This window comes from Nuphar pumila, chromosome 15 (assembly GCF_984573655.1).
Source record: "Nuphar pumila chromosome 15, dmNupPumi1.hap1.1, whole genome shotgun sequence".
Lineage (NCBI taxonomy): Eukaryota > Viridiplantae > Streptophyta > Magnoliopsida > Nymphaeales > Nymphaeaceae > Nuphar > Nuphar pumila.
Genome location: NC_143263.1, coordinates 71840054 through 71861693, shown reverse-complemented (window position 1 = coordinate 71861693; position 21640 = coordinate 71840054). Strand labels below are relative to the sequence as shown.

The window sequence follows — 21640 nt, the reverse complement described above, 5'->3', positions numbered from 1 at the left end:
CTTCAGCCCCTCTTTGCGTGACCCTTGCAATTCCCCCTGTTCGCTGCATCAAGTGCAGTTCGTTTGTGTTATTTATTGTCGCACGCCTGATCGTGCGTGGAAGAACTATAACAGTGCCAGGCCTGTCACGTTGTGGTCTGTCTCCTGTGGCTGCATTGAGGAGCGCCAGCGAGGGCACCCCTTATTGTGAAAGCATCGCCATTTTGCGCTGCATCAACTTGCCAATTAATTTGATCAGAAAGAGCCAAAACCTGAAGTGAGAGCCAATACTTTGGCAGAACAATGTGAGAATCTCATTCAAAAAATGGAATGCAGTTGAGGTGGGGAGAAGAGGAGGGATGGGGTGGGGTCCAAAATGGTTGATACAAAACACTGACCTGGATGTACTAATTGGGGGCAAGGGAGTTGCTGTTAAAATATATTGTTATTATATATATATATATATATATATATATATATATATATATATATATATATATTGTAATACCCACTAGGGGTAAAATAGTCTTTTCACATGTTTACACACATATCCATTATATGCTTTCTTTTTTTTTTCTTTTCATTATGAAAGGAGGGGTCCACCATAGAGTCGTTGGACCCCTCCAACGGTCATAACCGTTGGAGGGGCTCCAACGACTCCATGGGACCCCTTCCTTGGTTCCCTTTTATGTATAAATAAGGGGCTTTGCCCCGTGTATTCTAAAGCTTGTTTAAGCTTTTCTCAATAAAGGTTTTCATATTTTTTAGCTCTCTTTTCTCTCATTTTGTGTTTGTCAATTGCCACTTTGTGGCTTATTGTATTTTTGGCCATTAGTGGCCCATTGCTTGTGCATCTCTTAGTCACTTAGTGACATTATCTTTTCTCATTAGTGTTTCATTACATGGTATCAGAGCATTGGTTGTCAAAGTATCGTTGGATTTCTCTTACTTACGTTTAAGTAAGCTTTTAAGAGTCAATCATTTGTTCTTCATCAAATTCCTGCAAGAAGGCTGACAAAGACACAAGGATCGATCTTTCATTCATATTGAATGGAACAAATTATAGAACGTGGACAGCCGCCATGGAAAACAATCTCAAAGGTAAAAGACTTTGGGGATATGTACGTGGAACCATTCTAGAACCACAATTGAAGCTTACTAAAAAGGAGGGAAATGAAGAAAAGGCCTTGAATGAAGAAGAGAAAGCTAAAGCTATTCAAGAGTACCAATCTAAAGTTGAAGATTGGGAAAGTGAACATGCTAAAATATTAGTATGGTTTATGAATAATGTGAAGCTCAAAATATGCGCCAATCTTGCCAAATTCAAGAAAACAAATAAAGCTTAGTTCTTTATGAAAGATATGTACACTCAAAAGGACCTTGCTAGGCATTTCTTTTTGCAAGAGAAAATAAGAGGAACCAAGTAAGGGGACATGTGCATTAGAGACTACTATAGTGCTCTATCCCCGTTACGGGATAAACTTGCTCTTCTTGAACCACAATGGGAGGGAAGTGCTATTGCTATGAGGCAAGAGCAAATGGAGAGAGAGAGGTTTTTTTAATTTATACATGGGCTTCGTCCCGAATTTGAACAACTAAGATGATCCCTTATTTATAGGGTTTCTACCCCTCTTAGTGAAAATTTAGCCGATTTGTGACAAGAAGAAACTCACTTGGCTCTTAAGAAAGATATTGATGAAGTCCATGCGGTATCTAGACCGAGAAATAATATGACATATAAACCTCTTCATTTTTGGAAAAATAACAATGGTGAAGGAAAAAAAATTATTTGTGACCATTGTAATGAACCGGGTCATCTTCAACTGGATTGTCCTAAGCTCAAAAGAAAGGTGGCTTCCGTTGGAGAATGTTCGAATAATTCAAGTGAAGAATCAAAGAAAGATGGAGATATAAAAGACTCCATTGCGCAACTTACCAAAACTCTCCAACAATTCATAAGGATCAATTCTTTCATACCTTCCACCTTTGGTGACGCAATCTCATCAACTTTCGGTATGTCCTATTGGATTCTTGATTCGGGTGCCTCTTTTCAGATGACTCCGAATGCATCTCTTTTATCAAACCAAGTCTCAATTCTTTTAAATCTGACTGATGTAACATCATTAGATGTTGAAGGAATGAGAAACCTTGAAAAAGTTTATCGCAAAAGTAAATAATTTCATGTTCCAAAAATTAGAATCATTCCAAAACTTAATTTAAATCTTTTTTTGGTCTCTCAAATTACCGATTTTGGATGTAGTGTTTCTTTTTCACTAACCAATTGCTATGTGCAGGATCTCCGATCCGAGAAGCGGATCGGGCAAGGCCATAGAAGAGGAGACCTATATTATATGATTTTTTTGTCTTTGTCATCCAAATCTTTTTGTTATCATGTTCAATCTAAAGATCTTGAGACTTGGTACAAAAGGTTTGGTCATCGTGGTATTTTCAAGTTGTATCTTTTTTCATTTTTGGAAAAATTTTGTAATGAAAAGACATTTACTTGCATTGATTGTATCCTAGATGCATTCGCTTCTGTATCCACATAGCAATTTTATTTCCAAAAGATCATTTGAACTAGTGCATTCGGATGTATGGGAACTGACACCCGTTATGTCTAAAAAAGGGTATTTCTATTACATTGTCTTTATTGATGACTTTACTAGATACACATGGGTTTATTTTATCAAAAACAAATCCGATGTCTTTTTCAATTTTAAAGAATTTCATGTTCTCATTCAAAATCAATTTCAAAACAACATAGCTATTTTTAGATCCGATTTCGGAGAAGAATACATGTCAAAAGAATTTCAAAACTATCTTAAACTGCATTATACATCAACAATCTTGTCCAAAAACTCTTCTACAAAATGGTCTTGTCGAGAGGAAACATAGGCATCTCATTGAAACAACAAGGACTCTTCTTGTTTATAAAAATGTTCCAAAGAACTTTTGGGCCGAAGCCACTCTTACTGCAACTTATCTCATAAATTGGATGCCTTTTCTTTAAAAAATGTTTCTCCTTTTGAAAATTTGTTCAAAGTATCTCCGGATTTTAAAAGATTGAAAGTCTTTTTTGTTGTAAGTGCTTTGTTTTTTTTCAAGGACAAGATAAAGTTGATAAACTATCACCAAAAGCTCTTGAATGTGCTTTTATTAGATACGGTGAAAATAAAAAGGTTATAGATGTTATGATATTCAAAACAAAAAACTTTATGTTTCAAGAAATATGACCTTTCTTGAAGAACAAAATGGTTTTGAAATTCAAAAATCTAAAGAAGAGATTGACTATTCTTTTCTATTTGACTTATTACCTAGAAATAAGTGTAAAAGTGATTTAATTTGTGATCATAATTGTAATAATTGTAATGACAATTCACATCAAAATGTTGATTTGTCATATCAAATTGTTGATTCTCACAATGAGAATCCTAATAATATATATATATATATATATATATATATATATATATATGTATGTATATTCGGCGTGAGGGCAATGGACATCAAAGTGCTTTTGATATATACTCTCAAGACATCTCCTTAGAAGATCTAGTTGAAGAAACCCAACCTAGGCGATCTTCTAGGAATAGTAGACCTCCTCAAAAATTTGTGTCATATGATTCCTTTTCTCCAAATTATAGAACTTGTCTAATGATGATACATTTCTATCATGAGCCTTCCAATTTTAAAGAGGCTAAGCAATATCTACATTGGGTTGATGCTACGAGACTTGAACTAGAAGCCCTTAACAAAGCCAACACTTGGACTATCGTACGTCAACCATTAGGGAAAAGAGCTATTAGATGCAGATGAGTTTAGAAGGTCAAAACAAATAGTGATGGGACATTAAAAAGATACAAAGATATCTTAGTTGCTAAAGGATATGCTCAAGAATATGAAATCGATTATGAGAAAACCTTTGCCCCAGTTGCTAGGATGACCAGTGTAAGAACCTTGATAGCTTTAACATCTATTAAACAATGTCCTATCTATCAACTAGGTGTTAAAAATGCATTTTTAAATGAGAATCTTTGTGAAGAAGTATTTATAGATCCTCCGCCGAGTCTTGAGATTGGTAAAGGAAAAATTCTTAAACTTAACAAAGGACTTTATGATCTCAAACAAGCTCTAAAAGCTTGGTATGATCTTTTTAGTAAAGTTGTTCTTGCTAATGGTTTTACCTCTTGTTATATTGATACTACTTTATTTGTTAAGTCTGTAGGAGATCACGTAACTATCTTATTGTTATATGTTGATGATATGATCATCACTAGAAATTATAACAAGAGCATTGAGCTTATTAAAAGTATTCTCAAAAATAATTTTGATATGTATGACCTTGGATTTCTAAGGTATTTTTTAGGGATCGAAGTTGGATATTCTCCTGGGGAGTATGTTTTCTTTCGGATGCAGCTTGCATCAGACATTATTGCTAGGTTTGTATTAACTGACGAAAAGAAAGTAAACACTCTCGAAGTAATCAATACCAAGATGAGAGCTAATGATGGAACTCTTTTATAAGATCCCATTCTTTATCGTGAGCTGATTGGATCACTAACATATTTGTCTATTACAAGGCCAAATATTGTTAGTTTGGATCATGGATCCGACCCGCACCACATTCCAAGGATCCACCTCGGGATGCATGGGTGGTGGCATGTTTGTAATTTAACTTTATTACTTGTGTAATGTTATACCCTGTATAACACTTATAAATAAGAAAAGAAAAGGGAAAACCCTATTGCCGCTGACTCCTCTCTTCTCTCTTTACCTTATCTCTAACCCTTGCAGGTTGATATTTCTGACATGGTATCAAAGCACAGGCGCGAAAATCAATCATCTAGAAGGCCTCTAAGGACCAGCACGTGCTGCTAAAGGACGTAGGTTTTATTTCTGTCCCTTTTTCCTTAATCAGATTTGCTTCTTTCCTCTTTTTCTTAATTCTCTTTCACGCCATTCCAGTTTCTCTTTCGATTCCTTTCATTTTCAGTATTTTTCTGGTACGCACGTCTTAACATTCTGTTTTCAGTCTGCCGAATCCTTGCTTTTCTCCCCAAAACATTTCTGTTTAATATTCTTCTGGTTCGCACGTCACTATTCCTCTGTGTAACGTGTATGCTAATATCATTTTCTGTGTAACGTGTGTGCTGATATCATTTTTCTGTGCAACGTGTGTGCTGATATTATTTTCAGCACACAACATTGTTGTTTTCCCCTCAATGCAATGTTAGTACAGTCGGCATTCAATAATTTTCTGGTTCGCACACCACTATTCTTCTGTGTAACGTGTGTGCTGATATTATTTTCAGCACACAACATTGCTGTTTTTTTTCCTCAATACACTGTTGGTACAGTTGGCATCTCATTCTTCATATAACCCATGGATTCCAAGTTGAACCCTAGTTTTCTTACTCACCTCATGACCCACAAGTTATCCCATGATAACTACTTACTTTGGAAACGTCAGATTGTGCCCTTTATTCGCAACCATGGTCTTTATGGGCATCTAGATGGGCGATCACCCGCCCCACCTACACATATCATGCAAGAAATAACAGGTGAAGATGAGAAGGTGAGTCAACTTCGAATCACTAATCCTGCTTATGACATATGGGTACAACGGGATCAGATATTAGTTGCTTACATAACTTCCACACTTTCTGATCGTGTTTTACAAACTATTTCTGATGATCAATCTGCTGTCGAGTTGTGGAATGGACTAGCTCATTCTTTTTCTCAGGTTTCCGAATCTCGAGCTTTACAACTCAAGTGGCAATTCCAATCCATGCGAAAAGGAAACAAATCCATTACAGAGTTCATGGGGGATGTCAGAGTGATTACAGCTCAGTTAGCTGCAATTGGAAGTCCTGTATCAGATAAGGATATGGTACAAAAGGTATTAGGTAGCCTTGGACCTGAATATCGCATATTTTGCACGACACTCCAGGTTGTTTCAATTCTTCCATGTTTTGATGATCTTCAATCTAAACTTTTGCAATATGAGGTCAGTTTAAATCAGTAACACACGTCAGATGATGCCCATCCTGTGATGATGGCACATACGCCTATTCAAACAGGAGTCTTATTTACTCCTCTTAGTCCCAATGGAACACCTATGAACAAAGGAGGATTACTACCTACACTAGGTGGAGGAGGTATTGGTTCAGGCAGTGTACCACGAGGGGGACGTGTTCCTACTTGTTTTCTGTGCAACAAGCAGGGACATGTTAAAGCAAATTACTGGTACAATCCTCAGAATCGGAACAAAACAGGGAGGCCAGATAGTAGGCCAGGGCAGAAGGCAACTCATCAGTTTGCACGCACTTCTCAGGGACAGGTTCTTCCACAAGACGTACAAAATATCCTTATGACTACTTTCAATCAGATGAACTTGCGCCAAAATGATGAAGGTATATGGTATATTGATTCAGGGGCAACAACACATGTTACTTCTGATGCAGGTAAATTTTCTCACTTGACTCCTTACACTGAAAATAGCACTATAGTCATAGGAGATGGATCTCACCACCCCATCTCTCACACTGGAAATGTCTCCATTTCTTTGCCTGAATCTCAATTACCCTTGTCAAATGTCTTACTCACACCTGCTATTCAAAAGAATATTCTATCTGTGTCAAAATTAGTTGATGAAACAAATTCTTCCGTTGAATTTACTCCTTCTTCTGTTTATCTTAAGGATCTTCACACCAAGAAGACGCTCGCTAAAGGTGACCGACGCGGGAATATGTACGTCTTTGAAGAATCTCATGTGCCTTTGAAGACGTCGTCTTCCGTAGCCGTGGCTTCTTCAGCTTCTTCCTTCCCAACATTTTTGAGTCGATCTACAAATCATAGTTCTTCATCTAGAGTCTTGAAACTTAATAAGCCAGACTTATGGCATCTTCGTTTGGGTCTTTGTAGTCAAGTTTTTCTTGACAAGTTGTCTGCTAAAGGTTTAATACCCGCAGTTAGTTTAGAGTCAAAATGTCCAAGTTGTCACTTATGCAAAAGTCATGTACTTCCTTTTCATAGTATCAATAAAAGAGCAACAAAGCCTTTTGAGATTATATGCTCAGATGTTTGGGGACCTGCGCCCACTGCCTCTCTTTCTGGATCTCGATACTATGTACTCTTTCTTGACTCTTACACTCGTTTTAGTTGGATTTACTTCATGAAAAACAAACATGAAGTTTTTAAGTTGTTCAAACAGTTTCATGCACTAGTCCAAAACCAATTCAATACCAATGTTGTATATTTCCAGTGTGATGGGGGGAGAATACATATCCCATGATTTTAGTGAATATTTGAAGGAGCATGGCATTACACGTAACATTTCTTGCCCTCATACCCCTCAACAAAATGGAGTAGCTGAGAGAAAACACAGGCATATTGTTGAGACAACCTTGAGCATGATGCACACTGTGGGTATTCCTTTCTCTCTTTGGACAGAGGCTTTCCATACAGCTGTTTTCGTTATTAACAGGTTGCCCATGACCATCCTTGAAGATAATTCTCCATATTTTGTTCTTTATAATTGTCATCCATCATATAAAGAGCTACATCCTTTTGGTTGTGTATGTTATTCATTGAGAAATAAGTTTCAAGACAGAGCTGTACAATGCAAGTTTCTTGGGTATGCAGATGACTATAAGGGATACAGGTGTTATGATCCTCGTACAAGCAAAATTCGGGTATCTAGAAATGTTGTTTTTGATGATGAAAACTTTGACACTCTGGGTTCATCTTCCATAGATACACAGGATAGTTATGATCCTTGGCTCAGTGGCTCACTTTTATATGACTTGTTGCCTTATGAGGATTCAGCTTTATCGACAGACAATGAACCCTATACTTTCGATGTGGAACCACATATGGAAGACATTCCTCCTACAACAACATCCTCACGTTTTTCTGGTCTTGTTTATTCTCGTAGAGTTCATCCAGTTAATGATGAGACTCCTCTACGACGTTCCACTCGGATTAGACACCCCATAGATCGCTGGGTAAGTTATACCAATTTCTCTTTGGATTTTCAAACATTTCTAACTAGAGTGTCCAAGGAAATAGAACCCTCCTCCTTTCATGAGGCTGTTCATTCCCGTGCTTGGGTAGAGGCGATGAATGAGGAAATGGAAGCATTGCATGAATGCAACACATGGGAAATTGTACCAAGGCCAGATAACAAGAATGTTGTAGGATCCAAATAGGTGTACAAGATCAAGCACAAACCGGATGGTAGTGTTGAGCGCTATAAGGCTCGTCTGGTTGCACGAGGCTTCACACAGCAGTATGGGCAGGACTACGATGAAACGTTCAACCCAGTAGTAAAATTGGGCACCGTCAGGATTATCATTGCATTGGCATTACAACATGGATGGTCACTCAGTCAACTTGATGTTAAAAATGCTTTTCTGCATGGTGAACTAAAGGAAAAAGTTTACATGTAGCAGCCACCTGGTTATAGCATGCATGATTCATCAAATTGGGTTTGTAAACTTCGACGCTCTCTTTATGGCCTGAAACAAGCTTCTCGATCTTGGTTGAAAGTTTTTCCATGGAAATCCAGCATCATGGGTTCACTAAAAGTGTTCTAGACCATTCATTGTTCATATTCAAAAGTGATTCAGCTATTGTTTGGGTGCTTATATATGTTGATGACATCATTATTACCGGGAGTGATGAGGATCACATATCTTGGGTTAAGTCTATGCTGATGGCTAAATTCAAGATGAAAGACTTGGGTCCCTTGCGATATTTTCTGGGTGTGGAAGTTGATAGTCGACATGAGACTATTACATTGAGCCAACATAAGTACACCATTGATATTTTACTTGCTATAGGGATAGAAAATTGTAAACCAATTAGCACACCTTGCCTTCTAAATTATAAGCTAAGTGCTAAAGAAGGCATTACTTATCATGATCCTACTTTGTATCGTCGAGTTGTAGGGATGTTACAATACTTAACATTCACTAAGCCTGACATAGCATACTCTGTCAATCAGGCTTCACAGTTTATGCATGCTCCTACAGATGTACATATGGAAGGAGTAAAAAGAATCCTTCGGTATTTAAAGGGTACGATTGGAGATGGCTTGATGTATACCAAGGACAGAGCTTATACGTCAGGGCATCGACTATTCACCTACACAGACGCGGATTGGGCTGGTGATCCTGACGAGCACAGATCAGTTTCGGGGTATTGCATTCTTATCGGCAATAATATTGTAACATGGAGTAGCAAGAAGCAAAAGGCAAGAATTACAAGAACCGATCTCGTCCTCTATGCTTCTTTGCGATAATCAGAGTGTTATTAATATTGCCTTCAATCCCATCCTTCATTGTCGCACGAAGCATATCGAGATCGATCAACACTTTGTTAGACAAAAGGTGGAAGAAAAAGAAATTGAACCTGCATATGTTCGGTCAGATATGCAAGTTGCTGACATCTTTACCAAGGGATTATCCACTCATCAGTTTTGGGCACTCAAAGACAAGTTGAGCATGATCAAAGACCATACTCAACTTGAGGGAGGCTGTTAGTTTGGATCATGGATCCGACCCGCACCACATTCCAAGGATCCACCTCGGGATGCGTGGGTGGTGGCATGTTTGTAATTTAACTTTATTACTTGTGTAATGTTATACCCTGTATAACACTTATAAATAAGAAAAGAAAAGGGAAAACCCTATTGCCGCCGACTCCTCTCTTCTCTCTCTTCTCTCTTTACCTCATCTCTAACCCTTGCAGGTTGATATTTCTGACAAATATTACTCATGTTGTTCATAATGCAAGCCAATTTTTGACTGCTCCTACTTCTATTCACATGACAATTGTTATGAGAATTATCAGATATTTAAAGAAAACTATAACAAAAGGATTATTCTTATCTTCCTCTTCATCTCCTAATTTAATTACTTATACTGACTCTGATTGAGGGGTAATACCAATGATTGTATTTCTACAACAGGTTATTGTGTTTTTTTTGGAGAATCATTAATTTCTTGGAGATGTAATAAACAAAAGAAGGTGTCCCTTTCTTCCACAGAGGTTGAGTAAAGGGCGATGGCCACCACTACCACTGAACTTGTCTGGCTGAGAATTCTGCTCAAAGATATGGGTATTCTTTTCTCTACTCCTTTGTAGTTGTGCTGCGACAACAAGAGTGCTATTTACATTGCTAGCAATCACACCTTCTATGAACGAACAAAGCATATAGAGATGGATTGCCACTATGTTTGAGATAAATTCTTACGGGGTACAATTCAACTAACCTATGTTACTTCAGAGTATCAGCTAGCGAACTTCTTCAACAAAGCATTGCCATCGCCTCACTTCTACTTTCTCCTCAGCAAAATCTCGGTAATCTCACGTGTGTTTGAGGGGGGGTGTTAAAATATATTGTTATTACATATATATATATATAAATACTTACTAGGGGTAAAATAGTCTTTTTCACATATATACATGCATATCCATTAGGGATACGTTTTTTTTCCTTTTTCTTTATTTTTTATTTCTTTTCATTATGAAAGGAGGGGCCCCTCCAACGACTCTATGGTGGACCCTTCCTTGGTTCCCTTTTATATCTAAATAAGGGACTTTGCCCCTTGTATTCTCAAGCTTGTTTAAGCTTTTCTCAATAAAGGTTCTCATGTTTTTTTAGCTCTCTTTTCTCCCATTTTGTGTTTGTCAATTTTCACTTTGTGGCTTATTGTATTTTCCCCATTAATGGCCCATTGCTTGTATGCTTGTACGTCTCTTAGTCACTTAGTGACATTATCTTTTCTCATTAGTGTTTCATTACAGTTGCTTCCTTTTTTTCTCTTTTGTTTTACCTCCAGTTGACAGTGTCTGCCAAGTTTTTGCAGCACATCATAACTTGTAGGGGATCTTTGGAAGGTTGTGCAAACATTTATGGAGATGAACACAACTTGAAAGCTAGGACTGGATAATAAATAATGAGGATGGTAGGGGAGCGGGTTGTGGAGTTGAGATCACAACTGGTCAAACCAATAATAAAATGAATGTTCTTTGAAATTGGTCGTATCCATCAATTTTTTCATGGGGTCCAAAGTTGTGAAGTTTTTTTTTTTTTGAAAGGCAAGCTGGGGTTAGGCAGACCCCCCACCAGTTACACAACAATACCATTGAGATTTGAACTTACCACGTCCCAACACAAGGTGATTGTACTCACTACTACCAGACAACCGGAGCCCCCAAAGTTGTGAAGTTTTGGATTGTCAAACACATAACTTATGGAGAATGCAATTTTATTATGAATCTTATCCGTCAAAAGCATTAGGCGGTGCCTAGTGACCCACAAAAGAATAGAGTTTTCTAAAGCAAAAATATAAACAAATAATCATATAAATAAGAAAAAAATGAAAACTTAAACGTTTCAAAATACACAACCAAAACATGATTATTAATATTCTAAACATTATGAAAAACAAATATGAAATACCAACCTTGGTGCCCCACTGAGGCACTTGCCTAGGCACCTAAGTGCTCCTAAGCAATAGCCTAGGTTGTCTAGGCAGGTTTTAACTACTAGGTAACGAAGGGACAAATTGATTGATTGATCAGCTTTTACAATATCAAGATCTGCCACTTTTTTTTTTCCTTTTTTGGGTTACAGCTACCTCTCATAGATGTTGATTGGGAGTTATTGTATTTGCAGCCGAAGAAAGGAGACTATCTCTCCATCTGCAATGCCTGTTATGATCCTAATACATGCTATGAGCCTAGACTGCAATGCCTGCTATGATACTAATGTGAAGCAAGCGCATCATGATTTCTATGACACCTAAAAGTCTCAAAGCATAGTTTAGTTTCTACAGTTTATGTTAAGAGTATTGGTGGCAGTGGTGGCTTGCGATATTATATAAAGTAGCTTTTAAAGTTCATACTTTTAGCTGTCTTGTATCATCTGTAGAAGCTGACATGCGATAATAGTTTTGATGGTGGTTGCATGGTTATCTGATGATGGATGGTTGTAGTTGCAGTCTGACTGTAAATGCTGTGATAACGAAGAACATTTGTTTGTTAGTCAAAGGTAGAGTAATACTGAAATTGAAAGAAAGAAAAAAAGGAAAAGGACATCCAGCAGTCTAATATCAAGATAGATTCACCTGCACTTAGAAATAGGTTCATATTATTCAAATAAGTGAAGCTTCAGTTCTGTCAATAGACTTTTCTAAATGGGATTTTTGAAGCACACTTTTCCGGGTAAACTGGACCTATATTAGTTTGAGTATCTGAGGGTTGTAGACCTAATCTTGATCAAGATATTAGCATAAAATAGATTAATCTTGGGGTCCAAGGATTTAATTCTTTTTTGTCATAAATAGTAAACCGGATCATCAAAGATAGTCCTTGATCATAAAAGAAAAAGTTAGACTCTAGTTCTCTGCTGGTTTATCTTGAATGTTCATGTTCTAGAGCTCTGAGATGTGTGGTAGACAGTCTCAATGTGGACCTTGGAAATTTATTGGTATCTTGTGATGTTTATAGAAAAAAATATTCTTCTCAAAAGAATTGCGGTGAAATTATACTTACATACTGTAAGTATAAAACAAAAAGAAAAACTGAGAAAAATGAAAACTTACTGTTTCGTTTGAAAGTTCTATGATGATATTATGATGAAACTGAAACTTGTGATTTCTCTGAAAACAACAGAATACTTTTGGATAGTTTGCTTTTTTCAAGAAGGGTCCCCCACACCAAATCCTACTTGTTAGTTTCTTTGTTTGTTGATGCTTTAGAAGGTTATTTTTCTTGCTCTTTGTCAAATTTTGAACTACAAGGAGCAATCAATGGTATTTTACCACCTGAAGTATACACTAAGGTTGTAAGTAGCATATTGTAACCCGTATCGATCAAGTCCAAAGTAAGATACGTATCGTATCGTAAAAAAATCATAAATTTCACTAAAAAAATTTAAAAATCTAAAATCATAGAACACAAGAACACAATATATTTTTGTAATAAGATTAACTAAACATAGATATGCCATTAAACATTTAACAACCCACATTTGGTTGTGCAGCCATGAGGGGAAAGTCATACAAGTTAGAGTTCAGAAACATGTCTTATATATAAAAGTCATCTTTAGTATCTAACTTTAGCGCAATGATTTTCTTCATTTATTGCATCGTTCAATGACTTAAGATAATAATGGGTCATCTTCATCTTCTGAATCAGGGACCACATCTGGCAATTTCTCTTTCATAAATGTTTCACGTACTCGTGTTTTTCTTTTATCATCTTCTATAAGACTAGTAAGAGGCTCAACACAAATATCAGAAGGAATGCGATGTGTACATAATTTCATAGTGGAGTTGCTATGCCCCACAACATGACATTTAAATCCATACAATCTTCCATGCATTACAAAATCACAAAAGTTACATTTCATTATTCATTTTAAACAGACCTTCAAGTCAATTGGTGTACAATATTTTCAATGCAAGATCCTTTGAGAGACATCCTCTAAGACTTGCACTCTTCATCAACCTCCTAGATCACGTATTGCTAAATCTAATCACTACAAAGATGTAAAACAATGTTCAATAACACACTTAGGGACAAATTTTGACTTCTAAGGATACAAAATGAGATTAAGGGTAAAAAACTAAAAGTAAAGTAATATCTTCTAAGAACTTAAAAAAAAAACTAGTTTACCCTCCTTCAACTTCAATTATACACAAATGAAATAAAGAACAATAATTTTTTACCTTATCTTAACTCCTTGAATGAAAATTGGATAAAATGCACTCTTATGCAAGAAAACCATAAAGGCCTCTTCCTTGGCACAAGAATTGGACCCCAAAATGCTTTCAAGTCTCATATGGGTGCGTGAGTTTCCTTCTAATAGTCTCTACACAAATGAAGAAATCGGCCCTAGGAATGTCTTTTACACCCAAAGTAAAAAAAAGTTTTGGCCCTTTTAAAGTGCACCCGAAGGGTATTGTATGATACACCCGATACGGATACGATACACACTCGTATCATGATATGAGTGTATCGTATCATTAGAATAAATAGTAATGATACGTATCACACCATATGATACAACACTTGTATAAACTACTGATTTGTCTCTTACTGTTAAAAATCCTCATATAACACTAAATTAATGGGGTTATGGGATATGTTTGCTACTGATTAGTATTGTTGTTGCTGTTATTATTATTGTTATTATTTTGTTTTGACAACTGTATGTTTTTCATTGCATTTTTCCCCCACATTTTAGGTTGCGAAGTGCTTTCCATTAGTCAAGAAGATAGCTTCACAAGGCATTTTAGCAAAAAGTTGCTGCTTTTGTCTTGTTCCTGCATATGGCTTCCACAGGTGCAATGTGTTCTGCAGCAGTTAGAAAATCCAATGGCAATGCAGCAGGTGTGGACAAATTACCGGAGGGAATAAATGAGATGAAGATAAGGGATGACAAGGTATAAAATTGGTCTTTTTTACCTGTTTTGACATGAAAAGCTTTTGCTGCAGATTTTGATTGGTCTGTCTTCTTTTCTTATCAGGGAAATTATTTCTAAGCAGAATTTATTTTGCAGGAAATGGAAGCGACTGTTGTTGATGGCAATGACACGGAGACAGGGCATATTATTGTAACAACAATTGGTGGTAGAAATGGCCAGCCCAAGCAGGTAAGCATCTTATTTGGACAAAGAAACCTGTTTCTGGAGTGCAAATGTGAATAATTCTTGGTTAGAGAACCCATGGCAAGAAAGAAATATGAACAGTAAAAAGTTGGTCTCCAAACTGAAAGTTCTCCATTATGATAATAGAGTAAGCATAATACTCAGAAACTATCAATGGTCTCTCGTCATCATATTTTCTTTCCCATTTCTCATATTCTGTTCTTTTTTGTCATTTTTTCTTTTCTTTTTTGTGTCATATGTGTTGTTGGAACAGACACAGAAAGAGTGCTGTTCAATCTATAATGTGCTGGTTAGGATTTATTCTCCATGGTTGGATTCAGAACCCATGAACTTGAATGAATTGTCACCAAATGGTCAATGAAGATAGCATTGTGCCTTTAAGCTTAGCCAAGTCGTTATATACTTGGTTGACTTAGCTTGGTTACATCAACTCCAAGTCTGGTTTGGATTTTTTCATGGATTACCCCTGTCAGAAACTCAGGTTTGACAAGAGAACCTGGCATCGACTTGGGTGAAGTTCACATGGACTCAGTTAAAGTCAACTGAGTTTATTCTTTTTCTTGGCTTGTTTTCTCCTTCAGAGACTCCTCTTTAGCTCAGACAACTTAATGTCACTGGTTGGGCCATCTTTATATTACTTTCTTTTTCTAAATACATTCTTCAATTTTGCTTCAGACAATAAGTTACATGGCAGAACGTGTGGTGGGGCATGGTTCCTTTGGAATTGTATTTCAGGTGAACATTATTTTCCGATATCATCATTATATATTGTAACTCTTGTTATCTTTATTTGTCATCAATCATCATCAAGATGGCAACATACTTAGTTCTAATATACATAATAATGGATTTCTTCCTCCAGGCAAAGTGCTTGGAGACAGGGGAAACTGTAGCAATTAAGAAGGTGCTGCAGGATAAGCGATACAAGAATCGTGAGCTGCAAACTATGCGACTTCTAGATCATCCTAATGTTGTAGCCCTCAAGCATTGCTTCTTCTCAACCACTGAGAAGGATGAACTCTATCTGAATCTTGTGCTAGAATACGTACCTGAGACTGTTTATCGTGTTGCAAAACATTACAACAGGATGAACCAGAGGATGCCTTTAATTTATGTTAAGATGTACACTTATCAGGTTTGGCTTTTGTCGATGTGCTTTCTCTGTTTTCTTGGAAAAAGGGATTAGATAAAACTCTTAATGCTTCTCTTTTTTGTTAGTTCAACTTTGATTTCTTCTTTGTTAGTTCACTATCGGCATACTACATTATGGTGCTTGAAACAATGGTACTTTGTTCAGGAATCTAGCCTAATATTCAAATATCATGACCAGATCTGCAGGGCATTAGCATATATTCATGGGGCCGTAGGAGTCTGCCATAGGGACATCAAGCCACAGAATTTACTGGTTTGTAATTGTTTCCATCAGATTCTCTGCCAACTTGCTTGTTTACTAATAATGACCAAATGCTGCAGGTTAATCCTCATACCCACCAGCTTAAATTATGTGATTTTGGAAGCGCAAAAGTTCTGGTAGGTTATATATGTTCCAAATTGTGCCTTCGTTTTTACAATCTAACAACTACTCAACATACTTTAATAAGATTTGTAATGTTCTCCAGTTTCTCTGTTATGGTTGAGTTCTTTTAGGTGTATGCTTTGGTTAACTCTGAAACACAAATTGTATGGTATTTGCATGATTCCTGTATATGTTGTCCTATAGGCATCCTTATTTTTTAATTTAGGTTGACTAAATTATTTGGATAGATTTGCTTGCTCCAGTTGCTACTTGTTTGTTCTTTGCCTTCATCTGTACCATTGTCATGTATTTCACTGTCACCTGAGTCATAGTTGAGAGGTGTGAGTTGCCAAGTGCCTGTGGACCGCATTATGTTAAGGCTATGTAGCAGGGATATCTAACTTATTCTCATGCTGTTCCCTCTTAAATACTACTACTAATGAAAATTTATACAAAAATGGCATGTGCCATGCCTTTTTCTTCCTGTCCTTGTGACATAGTGATAAGGTAGACCCATTTGAACTAAAAGGACCTTGGTACGTAGGAAGGCTGGGTTGGTGCAGCCCATAGTACAGAATTGAGAAACTTTGGTGTATTTTGGGTTTAAATGGAACATCAGAAGAAAAAATGTACATGATTTTTGTATCTGAATTTTCTGCTATCTTTGGTATATGCCTTTTGTTTTTGCATCTGATATTTTGCCATCTTTGGTATCTGTTTTTTGTTCCACATCTGTTTTCTGTTTTGTTTCTATGAGTAATTTTTACATGTTTCATTAATTTTTGGGCATAATGTTGAAGGTCAAAGGAGAACCAAATATATCATACATTTGTTCTCGCTACTATCGTGCCCCTGAGCTCATTTTTGGGGCTACAGAGTATACTACTGCTATTGACATGTGGTCTGTCGGTTGTGTTCTAGCCGAGCTGCTGCTTGGGCAGGTTTGTACCTTCTTTTGTTTGGATAAATGGTTCAAAATATATGACATCAAAATTAAAATCACACCCAAAATATCTTATAGACTTTCATTGTGGGATTATAGTCACAGTTTGCCTCACTATATTTTCAATTCTGTTGGATATAATTTGACTTTCCACAGTTTCAATATGCTGATATTTTTTCTTTTTGACAGCCTCTGTTCCCTGGAGAGAGTGGAGTGGACCAGCTAGTGGAGATAATCAAGGTGAAACCATCCTTAAATTTCATCCATATTAGAAATATCTAGGTTAACTTTGGGAAAAAATAATATAACTTTCATTTATCATCACCAATTTGTAGGTTCTTGGTACGCCTACCAGAGAAGAAATTAAGTGTATGAATCCAAATTATACTGAATTCAAATTCCCGCAAATCAAAGCTCATCCATGGCACAAGGTCAGAATAATGGTTGATCAATTTCTCTATTCTTTTACTTTGTCTTTCCTTTGGCATGCTGGCATTCTGGTTGAAGATAGCAAATTTTTTATTTCTAGCTGTTTTTTTAATAGACTCTTATCTAAACTTTAACTTACTCCTCTCTGTTATGCATCAATATCAGTTATTCCACAAGCGCATGCCACCGGAAGCAGTAGATCTTGTCTCAAGATTTCTTCAATATTCACCAAATCTGCGTTGCACTGCTGTAAGTTTATTTCTTTTTCTAATTTTCTTTTGTGCTACGTCCACAATCTCAATTGCTGCATCTGTCGCAGCTTGTGCGTCACTTTAATTGTGCAAAAATAGGCTATCATGCTGTCAAATTGTATTAGATTTTATTATTTTGAGATTGTTAAGGTGATTTATTGGTCTTCAATGAGAAGGTTAAGAACCATATTCAATGTTAAAAATGGATTCACTGTCATTCAGTAGTAACTTGTGTAGATTTTTTGATGCTTTATATTATTTTGTTTTCATATTTTTGCAGGTTTTGAGTTGTCAGGGACAAAATCATCTTCTTTAAGAATTTCCTGTTATTCCCAGTTATTCTGAAAATTCAAGTTCTCTTGAAAGTTCCATGATAATATGTAAAACTGGAGCTGTGATTGATAATTACTTTGTGTGGTTTTGTATACAAAACTGACGATCTTCTCAAGAATTTGCAGTTCTTCATTCTGTACTTCATTGACAAAAAAACATTAGTCAATATTTTAAGAAAATTGTTAGAACTCTATATAACTGTTTAACTTTGCTGCTGCGATGAGCAACTAATATCATTCCTTTCTTATGATTTGAATCTATCGCTAATTTTTTGTTATGAACACTGGGTGCAGTTAGAGGCCTGCATACATCCATTTTTTGATGAGCTTCGCGATCTGAATACTCGTCTCCCTAATGGTCGTCCATTGCCACCATTGTTTAATTTTAAACCCCAAGGTCCCCCCCCCCCTCTCTCTCTCTCTCTCTCTCTCTCTCCCCTCTCTAACATATGAGTGTGATGTGTGTAGAGCTCAAAGGTGTGACATTGGAGCTGCTGGTGAAGCTGATTCCAGAACATGCCCGGAAGTAGTGTCCATTCCTTGCTTTCTAACTATCCAATGCAAGAGTGCATCAAATGCACAGCATTATTGTATCATATGTCATTTGAAGTTAAGGAAACCAACCAGCCTTTGTTACATGTTTCCAAATACTGATTGATAGCGCTTGGTGATTTTACATGTAGGGCATTGTCTGTTCAGGTATGTAGCCTTTTGAATCAAACATGTATTATTGTTAATCTTGAGAAGGCTTGAGCACAATGTTGGACCTAATTGTCTTGTTATTATATTCTCATATTCAACCTTGATTTTTACTATTTTTTTTTCAAACTGCACCATATTTCCACTCTGGTTTACTAGGAAATGTTCTTGTAGAAAAGGCCGCTGGCACAACTCTGTGAGAGATGGATTCTACCAAAAATTTTCTGCAAACATGTCTGAGTGGTTGGAGCTTCGCATGGTTCTACATCTTGGCTGTGTAGGATGGCTGTAATTACCAGATGCCTGAAATCAATGGGATTAGTCATTGTCCTGGTTGGATCCATCTACCAGTATTCGCCCTTGCTGTATCTGAAAGCCAGGGGAAGCATTTCTTTTCAGTTTTCAGATGGTTTCCCTTGATACACTTACTTTTGACTGATTAAACTCCCTCTTTCAGTTGGCATTGATTGGCAATTATGAGCACCTTCCTTGATGGATGACATCAATTTGCTTTTTTCCAGATAAACTGGTATCGAGTGGCTTTTTTAAACACTGGAGTGCATTGCCTACATGATACAAGTTCATGTACCACCTAAATTTAGTAGATTGTGACATGCAATTCAGATTTGTGAATTATGAATAAGCCGACACAGTAGCTTAAGCAATCACTTTTTTCCTCAAACTTTACATCCTTGTTCCAAGAGTCCTCACTTTTGGCACTTTGTTTTTGCCTCTATTTTTTTTCTTTATTTTAAAGTCAGTAATCATGTTTGTCAATTCTGGGTAAACTTAGTTGAATCATGTCCACTTGAGAAGTGCCTTTGTTTGTTGACTGTGCAAACACTGTTAAGACTTAGGTCATAAAATCAGCATCCAAGAGATCTTGTTAGGTGGTTCTCTTGTGTAGGTAGGATCAGAGAACTTTCTTGATGCCTCTGAAGAGTTAGGAAAGCCTAACTGGGTTTCAAATACTTCTAGTGGTTGTAAAGGTCACCATCGGCTTCTCCTTTCCGGAAATCATGAAGCCATTTTGCATGTCTGTTTATCAATCAGGAAAATCATTGAGTTGACCATTGAATTTGAGGGTCTTCCATGCAGATCCTGGTTGTTCAGAAGTGTTAGATTTTTTTTAATATAGTTCCCCTTTTTAGGGATTTGCTCAAACTCAAGCAAGAAGACAGGAAAATACTCCTTCAGACAGTGGATTGATTTACAAATTTGTTTCAGGTCTGATTGGCATGGTGTCAACCTGGATTGCATTGTACATGATTGAGCCAGTTGATGATGCAGTTACTTGTGGCATAATTTTAGCAAGTTGTCTGGCTTTTCAAATTCATCAAAGGCTCCCACTTGCCTTTATTTCTTTCAAGCAAAAAGTGTTTATATGAGAATGAGAATAGTAGCTAACATTGAGGGTTTTCTGTTAGTCATTTTCGACTTTCTATTCAGAGTTGAGGCTTTTTGTTTATTTTCCGTAATGCTGTTGTAGAGGATGTAGAATTGGTGCTATATGACAGATTTTCCATTGTTACTCCTACAATGTATCCACTTTTTATACTACTTTCAGTGGAAAACTCCACCGAAGTGGCCATATCCCTGCATCTGAAGCTATATTGATGTGACATAGCACAAATAGAGTTGACAAGGGTATTTAGCATAAACCCAAAGTAAGAATATAAACTAAAACAAATTTAAATCATACCATTTAGACTTCTTAAGAAATTAACAATTTTACAAGATTAACAAAATATATGTGAGTCTTGAATGCTGCAACTATTGGCCATAACCCTTCTCATGATTCTGGCCATATCATGCTTTATCGTTCCTACCATGCTATTCTTGTGCAAACTTGAACGGGGCATTTGTATCGACCTCTTACGTAAACCATTTAAGATTTTAGGAATATCCTGATCCAACAATCCCCCTAGATCTATATGTTCATCTTAGCATATGGATCTACATATATTTATTTAAAAGTACATGTGATTCGGTAGATACGAGTACCCTCACATACGAGTACCCTCACACGCAAGGTTTAAAACAAACCTTCCTCAGCCATGGCTAAAACCCATGGTTGTGTATGTATGATTTCATATAGGTTTGCGAAAGGTATGCAATATACTTGTGTTACAGGGCGCAAAACACATCCATAAAGAATATATTGCCCCTTACCTTATTCGGAAGATCGAGCCGGTGGAGATGGCGTCACTTCTTCTCAGTTGGAGCTCCACGTAAGGCGAGGAAGAGAGCTCCCCACGTCAACAATGGTGGCTTAGGAGAGAGAGAGAGAGAGAGAGAGAGAGAGAGAGAGAGAGAGAGAGAGAGAGTCGTGGTTCACGATTTTTGCCAAAGAGGTTCCTCTTTCCCCTATTTCAACTCCTCTTAATTAAGCCTTCAAATTTTTTTGAACTGAGGTTCGTTTTTAAAGGGACAACGAACCCCACTACTGTGCTATGTTGCATTTTGTTGCAAGTAGTGTGAATTTTATTTCCTTTAAACCCGTCTAGGCCTATTTCCTACTTTTATTTTAAAAAGGAAAAGTGTTTTCCTTCATAATACACATGTAAGCACGGTCGGTTTTGAACCTGCGTCAAACCCCAAGAGGTAATAAGCCTCCCCACTATGCTACACTCCATTTCGTTGCAAGTTTTGTCTGAATTAATTTAGATAAACTCTTGTTTGACATTTTTTCTAAACGACTTTGCCTTTCCCAAGTGATTTTTTCAACTTTTTTTACACACCTACAAAACTTCATTAATTGTTCTTTGGTTCTCGAATAGGGACCACAAGATATTTGGATCCATCAG

General features: G+C 36.8%; 1 protein-coding gene across 4 annotated transcripts in view; it reads left to right on the top strand.

The window, feature by feature from the left end:
* LOC149815566 (shaggy-related protein kinase epsilon-like) overlaps positions 1-20460 on the top strand; it is a 46764-nt gene extending 26304 nt beyond the window's left edge. The window contains exons 2-14 of one of the 4 annotated variants that reach the window (XR_016427840.1): positions 14240-14438; positions 14556-14648; positions 15339-15398; positions 15526-15798; positions 15994-16068; positions 16137-16193; positions 16980-17120; positions 17312-17362; positions 17458-17553; positions 17717-17800; positions 18429-18531; positions 18603-18833; positions 20061-20460. Coding sequence is in view for 2 of the 4 variants with exons in the window: in XM_089988469.1 (XP_089844595.1) it covers positions 14325-14438; positions 14556-14648; positions 15339-15398; positions 15526-15798; positions 15994-16068; positions 16137-16193; positions 16980-17120; positions 17312-17362; positions 17458-17553; positions 17717-17800; positions 18429-18531; positions 18603-18664 (1209 nt within the window). In the remaining 2 variants the exon portion in view is untranslated. Of the gene's footprint in view, positions 1-14239; positions 14439-14555; positions 14649-15338; positions 15399-15525; positions 15799-15993; positions 16069-16136; positions 16194-16979; positions 17121-17311; positions 17363-17457; positions 17554-17716; positions 17801-18082; positions 18251-18428; positions 18532-18602; positions 18937-19012 lie in introns of those variants that run through there. The other 3 variants (XR_016427839.1, XM_089988469.1, XM_089988470.1) reach the window with 3 other exon arrangements.
* The last annotated feature ends 1180 nt before the right edge of the window (positions 20461-21640 follow it).